The 16,501-nt window shown below is 38.2% G+C and overlaps 1 protein-coding gene across 1 annotated transcript in view; it reads left to right on the forward strand.

Moving 5' to 3' along the window:
* The window catches only part of LOC138744474 (ubiquitin-conjugating enzyme E2 D4-like), a 28,908-nt gene that overhangs the window by 3,916 nt on the left and 8,491 nt on the right, over positions 1–16,501 (forward strand). Inside the window, exons 2-5 of the mRNA XM_069900686.1 lie at positions 14,120–14,183; positions 14,280–14,311; positions 14,414–14,491; positions 14,588–14,693. Coding sequence (XP_069756787.1) covers positions 14,120–14,183; positions 14,280–14,311; positions 14,414–14,491; positions 14,588–14,693 — 280 coding nt within the window. The remainder of the gene's footprint in view (positions 1–14,119; positions 14,184–14,279; positions 14,312–14,413; positions 14,492–14,587; positions 14,694–16,501) is intronic.

Raw genomic sequence — 16,501 nt, forward strand, 5'->3', positions numbered from 1 at the left:
ATGGAATAAATAAAATACAGGAAAGATCAGGAGGAGATGAAATGGAAGGAATAGAATAATTGAAATGACTAAAGGAAATGACAATCTGTCGAGTTTGGATGGTGAAAATAAATGGAACTCTCTGTTCTGGAAAAGAGAAATTGGAAATTAAAATGTGGCAGATAGAGTGTATGTCGATGCATAATTCTGGATAGCATTGAAGAATAGTGCATTGATCCAAACACAGATGGTTAATATCAGAATTTATTATGAACAAGTCATGAAATGCGGTGTTTTGCGACAGCATCATAAACATCATTACTATATAAAAATAATTCGTGCACAGCAGGTAAGGCAGTGTCTTTGGTGCATTAATTATTCAGGAGATTAAGAGAAGCAGCTACAGAGGCACAAGAAAAATAATGAACGGATTCATTCCAAGACTGTTGGATCATCTTTTATTTGATGGATATATCCGAGATCCTCAATGAATTGCCCATTTTTAAAAAAAGTTGAAATTAAAAGAGAGAGAATAAAAGTACTTGATGTGAAACAGGCTCAACCTGTCCAGAGATAAATGCTGAAAATATTAAAGCATTTAAAATATGAACTATACTAGAGTAATATTTAGTTAAGATAATACAGATCCTTGAACCCGAGGAATATATGGAAATTGGTGTTGTCAGAGGATATGAGATACAATTGTTGATTTGTGGCCTTTAAAGCTCAGAAACTATTTTGTAAGAGGAGAATAATTCTTAACTCTGCCTCTTAGAAGAGGTGAAAGTGCCACCCAGCTCCTATGTTTTATTCCACAAAATTTCACCAGGAAATAAAAAATCTAAAAATTGTGCCAATCAACTATCATCTCTGTTCTATGAGGAATGCTGATGTAATGACATATATTTCCCATCAATAAGATGTTATAGATTTCCATTATTTGATAGTTAAAAAAATATTTATAGACAATAGACAATAGGAGCTGGAGTAGGCCCTTCGGCCCGTCGAGCCAGTGCCGCCATTTTACAGATCATGGCTGATCACAACCATCAGTACCCCTTTCCAGCCTTATCCCCATAACCCTTATTTGTCACCATTGTTTACATTGTAAAATATGGGGACTTTTAATTTTGAAAGTCATGTACATAATTAAACATTCCTTTATCAAATAACTACTGGCATTACTTGGATATCAGAATTGATTTTGGAAATCATTTTAAGTTTGTAAGTGATAGTTATAAATCTGTTTGGTATATAATTGGATATGCTGCACTCTCCTCAGTGCTGAATTGAAGTCACTTCAATAGGTAATAGACGAATGTATTATAGATACAGTATATATATTTTATACCTGATTCACGATTGAGAGCCAATGTTCTTAGTGCTACATTAATAGCTATACAAATAAATAAAAATTAAACCAACAAGTGTTGGAGTAAAATTAATAATGTTACAAGCCCAAAGGACACCAAAACCCAGCAGCAATAGACATTCATCAAGACAAGTAGTTACTTAAACAAAAAATATTTTAAATTAACTTTAAACATGAAAATAGAATCAAACTTTAACTTATCCCTATTTACTTAACTAACCCAAATTAACCTCCTTCTAATTCTAAGCACATGTGTATGATGTGTGTGTAAATTTAAGAAAAATTCTTTGGTTCACAGTTCAATCTCACTCCTCCTTCCTGGATGCAGGCAATTCTTATACTGTGCACAGAATTTAACATGTATAAAGTTCACCAGCCTTTGGTGCTCGAAAGGTAAATGTTTACCGCTCAGGAAGGTTCTTGTAGGGTTTGCAGAGAGAGATTTGTTCCAGGATTTCCACAACTGATGAAACTTGCCCCATCAGGGTTCTCCAGATGATAACCTCTTTCCTTCAGGCTATCACTTCCAGCCGTCCACCGCTCTGGAGCTTTCTGTTTCCCACCAGCTTTTACTGGCTTGTTTCAGCCGTGACTGTTCAGTCTCTTTCAGTGTCATGCATACACTGGTTGAGAGAACTTGTTGAGCTTGTCTTCTCTCTCTCTCTCTCTCTCTCTCTCTCTCTCTCTCTCTCTCTCTCTCCAACTGCTAGAAAGCTCATGTGATGTGACTCTCTCACTTGCAAAACCCCCCCACCTTCTTCAGCAAACCACAGGAGTTCTCCTTCTTGGTCAAGCTGTTATCTTGGGTAAATAAAATCCAGGAGTGACCTTTCTTGTGAGCACTGTAGTTTAAAAAAGTCAGAACCCTTGTAGTTGTTCAACCAGCCAGCCTCTCTCCAATTCAAACAATGTCTATTCATTTTATGATGTGATTTCAATTAGCACCTACTTGTGAAATGTGCTTCCGTATTCTCCATTGTTTCTGAAAAGTTAATTGAATATGAATTCTTCAGTCTTTCAAATAAGATCCGTTTCAAAATGTGTGCATGTATATAACCTACTCTAATCTTATCGCTAATGTAAGTTCACAGCAGTTTTTCACAGTAGTGGAATTGAATGTATACTTAATGGAAAAATATGGGGAAAGAGCAGGACATGGGACTATCTGGACTGACGGTCGAAAAATTACATTATTCTGTTCAACATTCTTCAATGTGATGCTGTGAATTTCTGAAGGTGAAATAATACAATTCTGCAAAATACCAAGTCTTTCAATTATCAATACAAGCTTCAAGTGCACAAAATGACAAAAAAGTGACTTAATTTTTAAATTTACTTTTAAGATTACTTAGCTCCTGTAAAGTACAGCATTTATAACATTTTAATAACATTGGATTAACTTTTTTGAAACATTGGGAGTGAACTTTTGAAACTCATGCTTCCATATAGGCAGCCTGTGAAATGGGATCGGCCTGCGGGTATCAGTTTGTGCGCAGCTTGCCTACAGTAGAAATGGTTGCCAAGCCTTGCAAATCTAGAGTAGGGTTTGCTTCTACCAACAGTAATGGAATTTGAGTATAACACTATTTTTGTACAGTTTTTACAAATGAAACTTATTTTTCCTCTCCAGCAATCATTTTCTCCACTAAAGGCATTGACTCATGCTGGGACACAGTTCAACATGTACATGTCACCCTTCGCTATCTCGTGCAAGTGGCCATTCTTCATATGTGAACCCAGACAATGGGTTTTTTTGCAAGTTGTTCTGCCTCAGGGGCATCACAGCAGAGCCTGATTTGTCCATGCATGCACTTCACAACAGGGGAATTCTGATCAGCACCTGGATCCCTGGCTGATTTTTACTTTCTCCAGTCCATGGGCATTGAGAACTCATCCTGCTACCCTAGCTAACTCGGCACAGACTGGGAATTGAATCTAGGATTTTCTGGCTGACGTCACTCAGTCAAACTCTGCCTTCACCAGCTGATCTATTAGGGAGATACACAATGAAGTATTTGTTTTGTAAAATGTGCTATACTTTATCCCTTTAGCAAGAATGTTACTGTAAAGAGTACTTTTCTATATGAAATTCTTGGTTTTTTTGTACCCACACCACCAATACCTTTCCTTAAATACCTATCAATTTAAAGCATCTAGATTCCCAAAGTTTAAATCTATTCCTTACTGGATTGTATTTCTTTGAATTGGATGGTAAATTATTGTATTGATTCTACTTTTATGGTTTTGTTCTCTGCTTCATCGTTAGTGTAATTTTGAAAGTTCTTCCCTCCTTTTATCAGCCACATTCACATTTACATTTCACTTTTCTAGATTTCCAGTGGCAGCAAACTCCAAGCTACATTAAATTCAAATAATTTGTTTAAAAACAAGGGTATCAAGTTAACTTAAGTTTTGCATTTAGTAGCATCAGTACTACTAAATGATTGTGAATCTTATCTCAGAAGGATTCTATGATTGCTGCTATCGCTGCTCCTGGTGGAAGATGCCTCTTCTGCTGTTAGCTGATGCTCCATTTCTATGGTTGACCTTTCGCAGACCCTGGAGCTGCATTCAGGATGCTTCAGCTACATATCTTCCATTCCTCCCCCCCCCCAACTTTTCCTGCTCTGCTTTGAGCAATGCCATGAAAGACTATGGATCTATCCCTTAGTACATGTAGCCTAATCAGCTAAAATCAGTCCAAATGAGAACCAAAACAGCAAAATTACAGACACTGTATATTTCAGTGTATAAGAAAACCCCAGAAATTCCACATAAAATCAGGTTTGAGCTCTACTGTGTAGGACTGCACCAAGTCAGGCACTTACCAGTGGAGTGGTGCTGCTAGGCACATTTAAAATATGAATTTACAATATTTTAAAAGCAAATTACCCAGTAAAGGATTAAATAGTACAGTCTAAAACGAACTTCCTTTAACAAGCCATTTAAAGCCTGTACAGAGCTGATAGCAGTCGAACTGGGCGGATGGATGGATGCCGCGGGGGAGTGCTGAGATTTTCCTGTTATTCAACTGTTGCAAATGGCGACTGGTGTATGCTGTAAGATGTGTTAGACAGACTTATAATACATTTTTATTGTTTTAATGTAAAGTTCAGATTTTATACTTATCGTATTAGAGGACTCCTCGTTTTAATTACTGTCTTATACTCTGCCATGCAGCAGTTTATGTATATAAAAAAAGTTTATAAACTTAGATTTTAAGAGATTTGAAGGAAAGGTGCCCCAAAGACTCCCCCACCACCCAGACCATGCCCTCTTTGCTCTGTTACCATTGGGGAAAAGGTACAGGAGCCAAAAGATGAGCATTAAACGAGCACAAGGTCAGCTTCTTCTCTGCTGCCAACAGATTCCTGAATAATCAATGAACCAAAGACACTGCCTTACTTTTCGTGCACTATTATTTTTAGTATTTTTATAGTAATGTGGTAAGGTGGTTATAATATGAATGTTCGCATTGTGACGCTGCCACAAAACCCTGGATTTCATGACAGTGAATCCTGATTCTGAAGAACACTTTTATTCTTAAAAAATAATTAAAATTGTTACAAGATCAAACCAGCAACCACAAAGAAGGCATATCACACAGGGGTAAAAATGAACAATTATTTTATTAACAGAATTTCACCTTCAAACTTTAATTCAAATCTCTTCCCGCCTCCCCCCCTTTTTTATAACAATGTCCACTGGTTAATATACAAATATCTATAACAGTGTAAAACTAATAAATTCCCCAGCCTAAATATAACACATGTAATCAAAGTCTAAGTTATATTCCCAACCAGCCCACAGAAAAAAAAACTTAGACACAAAACACATAAGACTCACAAAACTTTGATTGCAATCGAAGTAAAGATGGTAAACAAAATTCAGTTTGTTTGATAAACTGAAGCCAAAAGATCTTTGTGAGAGAGAGAGAGAGAGAGAGAGAGAGAGATTTGAAGTGGTCGTCTTGTGTTGCTCGTAGAGAGAAAAAAAATGGCTTGGTCCGGATCCTTCTGGCTGCCTTTGGAATCTTCATTTACTTTTTAAGATGCCCAACATTCCAAACTGCCTCTTAGACAATGACTCATGCTTGGGTTTCCTTTCATTCTACAGCCACACTCAGTCATGGTTTGTCTTCCAAGTCCAGAAACACATGCTCAGTCTGTCTCTCACTCTCAGCAGTCCACCTTCACCTTGGCTCTCAAAGGCAAACTGTCATTTTTTAACATAAAACCACCCAACACATAGGTCAATACATAACACATAACTCTGTAACAAAAATGAACTTGGCACCAAATGAATGAGTAGCTGTAAATACATGACCATAAAGTATGGGAGATAAATAGTTTAACTTTTTCATCAAAAAAAACTTTGGCATTCCTCTCAATTTTGGAATCTCTTTATTCACTTCAAATCAAGTCACCTTTATTTGTTGTTCATACCATGCATTGTGTGGTAAAGATAAGATGGTGTTTCTCCAGGACCATTGAGCAGATTTACATAAATACAAGTTAAAATAGAAGTTAAAATATTAAGACATAATAAAAGTCTATGGTACACATGTTCTGGGAATTCAGAAGCCTGATGGCTTGGGGGGGGGGAGAAATACTTTTGCCCAGTCTGGATATAAGGGCCCAAGTGCTATGGTACCTCCTACCAGATGGCAGAAGGGACAAAGGTTTACATGATGGGTGTGTGAAGTCCTTCACAATGTTTATTGATTTCTGCATGCAACATGTATTGTAGATGTCTGTCATGGTCGGAAGAAAGTCCCCAGTGATCTTTTCCACTGACTTCGCTATCCTCTGCAGCATTTTGTGGTCTGAAGTGGTACAGCTTCCAAATCAGGCAGTGATGCAGTTGCACAGGATGCTCTCGATACATCCTCTGAAGAATGTAGTGAGGATGGAGGGTGGGAGATGACCTTTCTTAAGCTTTTGCAGAAAGTAGAGGCGCTGTTGGACTTTCTTGGCTATGGAGCTGATGTTAATGGACCAGGTGAGATTCTCCGCCAAATGCACTCCGAGGAATTTGATGCTCTTGACAATCTCAATGGTCAAGCCGTCAAAGGTCAGCAAAGCGTGGTTCCCTTCGGGCCCTCCTGAAGTCGAAAACCATCTCTTTTGTTTTATTAATGTTCAGATACAGGTTGTTAGCTCTGCACCATCTGCACCTTATCTCTGGATGTTGACTCATCATAGTTACTAATAAAGTTGTGTTGTCAGAGAACTTGATGATGAGGTTTGAGCTGTGTTTTGCTACACAGTCGTGGGTCAGCAGAGTGAACAGCAGTGGATGAAGCATACAGCTCTGGGGGGGCCCCTGTGCTCAGTGTGATTGTCTTGGAAGTGCTGTTTCCGATCCGAACTGCCTGAGATCTCCCCGACAGAAAGTCAAGAATCCAATTGCAGAGGGAGGTGTTTAGACCCAGCAGGCTCAACTTTCCTATCAGGTTTTCTGAGGTGTGATTGTGTTGAATGTTGAACTGAAGTCCATAAACAGCATTCGAACATTCATGTCCCAAATTTCCAGGTGGGTGAGGGCTAGATGGAGGATGATGACGATGGCATCATCCGTAGAGGGGTTGGATCTGTATGTGAACTGCAGGGGGTCCAGTGACAGGGGCAGCAGGAGTTTGATGTGCTCCTTGACGAGCCTCTCGAAGCACTTCTCAGGGAAATGTTAAAGACATCAGTGAGAACATCTGCTACACATACCTTGCCAGGAATGTTATCTGGTCTAGCAGCTTTTCGTGGGTTGACTTTGCCTAACTCTCTCCTCACATCGGCCACTGTAAGACACAGTACCTGATCATTTGTGGTGGTGGTGGGGTAGGGGGGGGTCCTTCTCTGTGACATGGTTTATCTCCTGAAAATGCATGTAGAAGTTGTTTAGTGCATATGGGAGAGAGGCATCACCAGCACATGTAGATGGTGTAGTCTTGTGGTTGGTGATATCTTGAATGCTTTTCCACATGTGTCACATGCCCTTGCTGTCCAAGAAGTGACTGTGAATGTTCTGGGCACGCGCACACTTTGTTTCGCTAATGGCCTTAGACAGCTTGGCTCTTGCAATAGCTAGGACTATCTGGTTGTCTGCTCTGAAAGCAGAGTCTCAGTTCCTCAGCAGCACAGGCTTTTGATTTGAGTGAGTAATGCTGGTCTTGGGCACAGTGATGTCCTCAGTACACTTACTAATGTAGCTGGTCACTGATGCGTATACTCCTCCGGAATGATGCAGTCGCCACCAGTTGCTGCTTCCTTGAACGTGCGCCAGTCAGTGCGCTCAAAGCAGTCTTGAAGTGCATGAATGACTCCTGCTGACCAGGTTTTAACCTGCTTCAGAACTGGTCTGGAGAATCTGTATGCCGGTATTAGCATTACAGAAATGTAGTCTGAATATCTGAGGTGGGGCAGAACTCTGCCTGATGTGCGTTGGAAAAGTTAGTAAACTCAAGGTTCAATGAGTTCACCCCTCCCGTAGCAAAATCTACATAACTGATGGAATTTAGATTGCCCTGACTTGAGGTTCACCTGGTTGAAATCCCCAGCAATAGTAATCATTCCATCGGTGTGCGATCTGGAGTTCACTTTTAGCCCCATACGGATTCCAGATTGCCTCCTTAGCATTAGCGCTGGGGAGATGTACACTCAAACTATTGGGATCGTGGTAAATTTCCACAAAAGATAAAATGGTCTACTGACACTCAGAAATTTGACTGGAAACCAGTACAGTGTCCTTACACCACTCTGTGCTGATGTAAACACAAGCCGCCGCCACAGACTTTACCACACCGAACTGCATGTCTGTCAGCCCGAAATAAAGCGAGCCCGTCCAGCTGAATGGTCACATCTGGGACAATGTCACTGAGTAACATTTCAGTGAAGACCAAGACACAGCAGCCCCTGTACTCACACTGTGCAGACTTCCGAAGTTGGATGTTATCCATTTTGTTCACCAGGGAACAGACATTGGAGAGCAGGATGGACGGGAGAGCTGGGATTCAGGGGCTTGCCCTTAGTCTAACATGACCCCCGCTCACTTACCGCCTTTCCTCTACCTTGCGCACCACTTCCTCCTTGGCTTTTCCATCACTGTTGACAATAACAGGATGCCATCCAGCTCCATTCCTCCTTTTGGCCATGTGCTGCTGCTTGAACCCAGCTCCGCTGCTCCTTGAGCTCTTTGTATTTCCTTTGCATAGGTTCTCCTCCCTGTATGTGCATCATACATCTGCATATGATATGCTTCACCTCTTAAAATTTAACAAAAAACCTTATGGTGCTGGGTCATGCAAAATCTCTGATTCTAGTTAAATTTGATCAAGCATCAGAATGTATTATTCGAAAAGCAAAAAAAAATCTGCAGATGCTGGAAATCTGAAGTAAACAAAAATGCAAGAACTACGTAATGGTTCAGGCAGCATCTGTGGAGATGTAATTAAACGGGACCCAGTGGCTGTTCATGGGGTAACAGCAGCAGTCTACAGCTCCTATTACTTTATTTCTTCCATCTTCCCAGCTCTTTATTTTACAACTAAAGTGCTCTATATTGCTTGTCTTTCTTTCTTCTACTTGTATTGAAATGGCTACAAGAAGTAAATTTGGAAGAAAGAAGTAGTGTTAGCGAATCTGACCATGACGTCTAACATGGAGATACTCAATCAGCATAGACAGACAATAACTGATGATCTTAAAGATGTCTTCAGTCAGATTAATAATAAACTCAACCTAGTACAAAAAAAAACTGAAGAATATGGAGAACATTTGACAACGGTTGAGGAAGAACTGAGCAATTTAATTCAACGCGTTGAAGTAGAAAATACATGCTTGGGGTTAAATGACAGTAATTTGAAACTAAGGAGAAAAGTAGTTGGTCTGGAAGGAAGGAGTAGACAACAGATTTTACAAATCCTGGGTTTGCCTGAATCCAATGGGCAACCGACTAAATTATTTTCAGACTTGGTTTTCATGGTCTTTGGTAAAGAGTTTCTTTCATCTGCCCCAGTGATTGATGGAGGACATCGCTCTTTATTACATAAGCCAGATCCAGGGCAGAGACCTTGTTCGGTTATTCATCGGCCACATCTTTATCAAGTAAAGGAGTCTTTGATTTGTGAAGCCCGACAGATGGATACTCGCAGTCAACGCATAAGAATTGTAGAAGATTACTGTCCTGAAACATGAAACAGTGTGGCGAATAGAAAGAAGTAATGTCAGAGCATGGTTTAAAGCCTTCCCTGTTATATCCTGTACAGCTTCTTATTGAACTTTCTAATGGACAGAGGAGGCTACTGTGTTTTGTCGACGAGGCTCAGAGCTTCTTAGAAGAATTTACGCCTACATTGTTCCCTGTGGGAACTTCTGCTTGAAGAATGAAGATCAACTATTAACTGAGATTTTCCTACATAAAATTTGGTTGTTTTTTTTTGTTTGGGCATTTTTTCTTTTATTTATTTATTTTCTGGCATAATCAACTTACTAGGGTTGTATTTATGGAAGTAATTTTTATTCTTTTAATGAGTTTTGAATATATATTCACTTTTTTCAGAAATATTGGCTTAATATTTGGTATTTTTCTTTCAAGTGAAATTATTTAATTATTTACTTCACAGGGAAAAGTACATGAGAAATTTGGAAAGTAACTATTGTTTGTAGTCAAAATAAATTATTTTGCTTAGAAGAATACTATATATTTACTTTTACAGCAATGGAGATTTTGTCAACAAACTCCAGCTGGAAGATAATTGGGTTTGAGCTGTGAAATCTTTAATCGCATTCTGGATTCCAGAAGGTGGAGGAGGGGAGATTGGGGCTCTTTTTCTTCCATGTAATTATGGCTTTAGGCATGTGTTTAAACTTTGATTGTCCAATGGATTTTTTCAATGTATCACCAGTTTCATATTTTCACTTCAAGGTTGTCACCTGGTGCCTAGATGTTGGTTGTTCTAATCAGTTCACATTAATAAGGGAAAATTATGGATAATTCTATTAACTATCTCACTTGGAATGTAAATGGTATGATGAAGTGGAAGAAAGTATTTTCACGTTTGAAACAGCTTAAAGCTAATATTGTATTTTTATAAGGAACACATTCGTAGTTGCGATAATTCTTGTCTCATGATAAAGTGGAGAGGAAAAGATTTTTTATTTCTCCTTCCAGGCTAAAGCTAGGGGGATTTCTATACTTATTGACCAATATTGTCCTTTTGTCCAACAGAGTAATCTTAGATATAAATGGTCAATATATTATTATTACAGGGAAATTGAACAATAAAATGATAGTTTTAGCTAATATCTACGACCCTAATACAGATAATGTTGTGTTTTTTGAACTATACTCTCTAGTACTTGGTAGGAATTTTAATTGTTGGTTAGACCTTTCTTTGCATTGCTCTTCTCTTAAATCTGCCATAATAAGTAAATTTGCCTCATTAAATCATTTTTTATATAAGATTATGGTATTTCTGATGTTTTCATTGTTTAATACCCAAATAGAAGAGAGTGTTCCTTCTTCTCACACGTTCATCGAATGTATTCGCAAATTGATTATTTTCTTACTGATTAACCAATTGACCCCTCTGATTTGGTTCTGTAGTTATCGAACTATAGTAATAGATCGTGCCCCTGTTGTGTTTGCTATGACTTTTCCTGGCTTTCCTCAAATTAAAAGACATTTGCATTTTCATTCGAGTTTGCTCTCAAATAATGAATTTGTGAAATTTATGGAGAAGCAAGATAACCCCTTTTTCTTTGATACAAACAATTCATCAAAAACTTCCAGTCTGGTTTTTTTTTGGGATGCTACGAAAGCTAATCTGAAAGGGGCCAGATTGAACGAGCCTCACTAACAGAAACCTAAGAAGGATGGTGATATGGCCTTACCAAGTTTGAGCTTTTACTTTTGGGCAGTTAATATTCACTATATTATTTTTTGGATTTATTACTTCAATAAATTTGAGCATCCACTCTCGATAGATTTGGAATTGAAAACTGTCCAGAGTTAGTTTTTTTAGAACCACCATCACCTTTTACACTATCTAAGATCAGTAAGTATATTTCCAATCCAATTATTAAATATTCATTATGTATTTGGTTTCAATTTGGAAGGTTTTTTTGATTAAAATTTTTTGCCTTGGCTGATGTATTTTTTTTACACACCATCTACTCTTGGCTGAACCTTCCTTGTTTGGAAGATTAAAAGAATGATCTCTTGTAGATTTATTCGCTGATGGAGGTTTGAAGTCTTTTGAACAGCTTTCTACCAAATATAATTTACCATACACACATTGTTTAGATATCTACAGATTACAAATTTTCTGAATACGTAGTGTCTAATTATCTAACATCACAACAACCAGATTTACTTGACACTTTGTTCCAGTTAAACCCCTTTTGGAAGGGTTTAATTGGTACTATTTATACACTTGAATTAAATTTGAGATCAGTCCCCATGGATAAAATTCAACAAACATGGGAATCGGAACTTCAACTAACATTATCTCCTGAAACATCGGGGAAGAATTACTAGACTAGTTATTACTTCACTTTATGCATGTTATTCTTTCATACAGCTTGTACGTCTGAAGATAAACGAGCTCACATCTTTCCTAATATGAGCTCTACTTGTGATAGATGGATTATTGATGTGGCTTCATTGATTCATATGTTTTGGTCGTGTCCTGTGTTAGAAAAATTTTGGAAAAATATTTTTAAAACTCCATCAATGGTACTGGTTATTCAATTACAACCTAATCCCTTAACTGCTCTTTTCAGAATTACAGGTGTAGGTTGTTTACCTACTTCTGCATAATGATTTGTAGCTTTTTCTACACTATTATCTGGAAGAGCCATTTGACTTAAATGGAAAGATTCTGATTCTCCTACATTATTTCAATGGCTTTCTCATGTTCTGTCTTCTTTAAATCTAGAAAAAAATTCATAAGTTGTACTTTAGAAACAACTACTAAATTTGAAGAAATATGGCAATCATCTATTGATTACTTTCATGGGATATAACTGACGTTATTCTATGAATTAACTCTTCCTTTCCAGACTTAATATAATCCTTGCAGTTTTTGTAATCTGTAGGTATTCGACAGATCCTTGGGATAGGCCGCTCAGTTGTCTTATTTCAACTCTATCCTTAATTTTAAATGTAAATTTAGAGCTTAATCCTCTGATTGCTCTTTTTGACACAACTGGAGATGATGATATTCCTCCCAACTCCAATTAAACCTCTCCTGGCTAGATGTGCAATATTGTTTATAGAAGGATGCTGCCCTGCCCACTCATGCTCTCTGGCTCAGGGGCATCATGTCCTGTTTAAATTTAGAAAAGACATGTTATTAAATTAATAATTCAAATATATAATTTCAGATGTTGTGGGGACCATTCCTGGATTACTTTCATAACCTCTGGACATAATATTTTAAAAAATTTTATGTTTGCTGTTTTATTCTATAAAATGCTATGATCCAAGAGGACCAAAACCCAGCAGCAATAGATATTCACCAACTTAACAAAAGTTGCTTTTAATCATCTTTAAACAAGAAAACAGGATCACACTTTAACTTATCACTATTAACTAACTTAACCCCCTTCTAATTCTAAGTGCACGTGTATGTAATGTGTGTGTAAATTTAGAAAAGTTATTTGGTTCACAGTCCAATCTCATTTCTCATTCCTCCAAGTTCACTGGTTGCAGGCAATTCTTATACTGTGCACAGAATTCAACATTTATAAAGTTCACCAGGCTTTGGTGCTTGAAAGGTAAATGGTTAACGCTCAGGAAGGTTCTTGTCTGTTTTCAGAGCGAGATCTGTTCTTCAAACTGACCTCTTCTAATTAGTCACGTCAGTGTCTTGCGGAAGAAACTTGCCCCATCATGGTTTTCCAGATGAGAACCTCTGCTGCTTTAGCCCTACAAGGTTATCATTGGTTAGAGCAGAAATACAAATTTGCTGTCTTGATAAAGAGCAGGCTTTTAAATTTTGTGTGATTTCTATGTGTATAGCACAGGCAACTTTTAATCTTGGAATAACGTCAGTTATATCCCATGAAAGTAATCAATAGATGGTTGCCATATTTCTTCAAATTTAGTAGTTGTTTCTAAAGTACAACATGAATTTTTTTTCTAGATTTAAAGAAGACAGAACATGAGAAAGCCATTGAAATAATGTAGGAAAATCAGAATCTTTCCATTTAAGTCAAATGGCTCTTCCAGATAATAGTGTAGAAAAAGCTACAACTCATTATGCAGAAGTAGGTAAACAACCTACACCTGTAATTCTGAAAAGAGCAGTTAAGGGATTAGGTTGTAATTGAATAACCAGTACCATTGATGGAGTTTTAAAAATATTTTTCCAAAATTTTTCTAACACAGGACATGACCAAAACATATGAATCAATGAAGCCACATCAATAATGCATCTATCACAAGTAGAGCTCATTGACTGGAATTTGAATCCATAGAATCACTGGATGACACAGTCAAACAATGATTCCTGAATAGAGTTCATTGTTGAAACAGAATTGGAAAAATTCAAGAATCTGATGGGACCAAACTGTTAGTTTGAATTTTAATGAAAAAAAAAATAGATGTAGCTGTTAAAAAAAATTAAAGAAAAATTACAGTAACCAAATTTGTACAAAACCACAACATAGACAATGAGTATTTTACTAGCCATGTATTTCAACAATTTATTTTGTGCAATTTGTCTTTTTTTTTTGCTGCAGTGATGATATTTTCTTTTTTATCATTTAGGAATTAAAAGATTTGCAGCAAGATCCACCAGCTCAATGTTCAGCAGGTCCAGCAGGAGATAATTGTAAGGGTGTTTTTTGTTTAGACACATCTTCAAGATATTTTTCTCAAATGTTCTCATCCTGAATATTGATTAATATTCTTTGCCTTCAATGTTTAGTGTTCGTTTGGCAAGCGACTATAACAGGACCCGTGAGTAGTTCAGAATTCTCCACATTTTACTTACATACAGTATTTTAAGAGGCAAATGTTGGGTGTATTTAATACAGGAATTTCTATTTTTCTTTTCCTTAGTGTGACAGTCCATATCAAGGAGGAGTGTTTTTCCTTACAATAAACTTCCCTGCAGATTACCCTTTTAAACCACCAAAGGTAAGTTGATCTTTGGATATTCTGCACATTGGGAGATAAAAGAAGGTAACTTCTCTCAGTAATAATCACTTTTTATATATTTTTTTTTAAATTAAGGTTGTATTTACAACAAAAATATACCACCCAAACATAAACAGCAATGGGAGTATATGTCTTGATATTCTGCGTTCACAGTGGTCACCTGCATTAACGATATCAAAAGGTAAGGCTGACATTTTTGGCCTGTTGAATGCACTATTTGGGAATATCTTTTCATTGTTCATTCTGAATCTCTTTTGGATTTGCACTAAAATATTTCATTTAGCAAGGCCAACATTTGAAAATGAAGATCAGTAGATGAAATTTGAACTATTTTCAAACTAAGCTCAAATGAGTCAAGTTTACTGATATTTTGGAGGTGCAATTCATTTCCATAATTGTTGTCAATGCAGCTTGTACATTTGGCAAAGTTAGAGAAGGAAACATGAAATTATCGCTCAGAGGAGTAAGGTACATTTCTGAAGCAGAGGTGTGGGTGGATAGATAGGTGCAAGGCAACTTTTTATCATGAAAGCCTGTGTGCTGAACCTTGCCTTGTGTAGTTTGAAAATAGGTTTTAGAAATGGAATATGAGCAAAAGAATGAAATTTCAGGTTGGAAAACTTAGAGTTTTGGGATGATAGTATGCTAACCACAAATAGCTATTGAGGAAGAAACTACAAAATTACCTGGAATAGAATGAGATGGAAAGAAAAATAAAGGGATTAACAGCAGGTATGGATGGAATCCCCCCAGAGGTCTGGAAGGCTGGCGGCAAAACTCTGCATGCCAAACTGCATGAGTTTTTCAAGCTTTGTTGGGACCAAGGAAAACTGCCTCAGGACCTTCGTGATGCCACCATCATCACCCTGTAGAAAAACAAAGGCGAGAAATCAGACTGCTCAAACTACAGGGGAATCACGCTGCTCTCCATTGCAGGCAAAATCTTCGCTAGGATTCTACTAAATAGAATAATACCTAGTGTCGCCGAGAATATTCTCCCAGAATCACAGTGTGGCTTTCGCGCAAACAGAGGAACTACTGACATGGTCTTTGCCCTCAGACAGCTCCAAGAAAAGTGCAGAGAACAAAACAAAGGACTCTACATCACCTTTGTTGACCTCACCAAAGCCTTCGACACCGTGAGCAGGAAAGGGCTTTGGAAAATACTAGAGCGCATCGGATGTCCCCCAAAGTTCCTCAACATGATTATCCAACTGCACGAAAACCAACAAGGTCGGGTCAGATACAGCAATGAGCTCTCTGAACCCTTCTCCATTAACAATGGCGTGAAGCAAGGCTGTGTTCTCGCACCAACCCTCTTTTCAATCTTCTTCAGCATGATGCTGAACCAAGCCATGAAAGACCTCAACAGTGAAGACGCTGTTTACATCCGGTACCGCACGGATGGCAGTCTCTTCAATCTGAGGCGCCTGCAAGCTCACACCAAGACACAAGAGAAAATTGTTCGTGAACTACTCTTTGCAGACGATGCCGCTTTAGTTGCCCATTCAGAGCCAGCTCCTCAGCGCTTGACGTCCTGCTTTGCGGAAACTGCCAAAATGTTTGGCCTGGAAGTCAGCCTGAAGAAAACTGAGGTCCTCCATCAGCCAGCTCCCCACCATGACTACCAGCCCCCCCACATCTCCATCGGGCACACAAAACTCAAAACGGTCAACCAGTTTACCTATCTCGGCTGCACCATTTCATCAGATGCAAGGATCGACAATGAGATAGACAACAGACTCGCCAAGGCAAATAGCACCTTTAGAAGACTACACAAAAGAGTCTGGAAAAACAACCAACTGAAAAACCTCACAAAGATAAGCGTATACAGAGCCGTTGTCATACCCACATTCCTGTTCGGCTCCGAATCGTGGGTCCTCTACCGGCATCACCTACGGCTCCTAGAACGTTTCCACCAGCGTTGTCTCCGCTCCATCCTCAACATCCATTGAGCGCTTTCATCCCTAACGTCGAAGTACTCGAGAT

The sequence above is a fragment of the Narcine bancroftii genome, chromosome 10 (genome assembly GCF_036971445.1).
Source record: "Narcine bancroftii isolate sNarBan1 chromosome 10, sNarBan1.hap1, whole genome shotgun sequence".
In the NCBI taxonomy this organism is placed as follows: Eukaryota; Metazoa; Chordata; class Chondrichthyes; order Torpediniformes; family Narcinidae; genus Narcine; species Narcine bancroftii.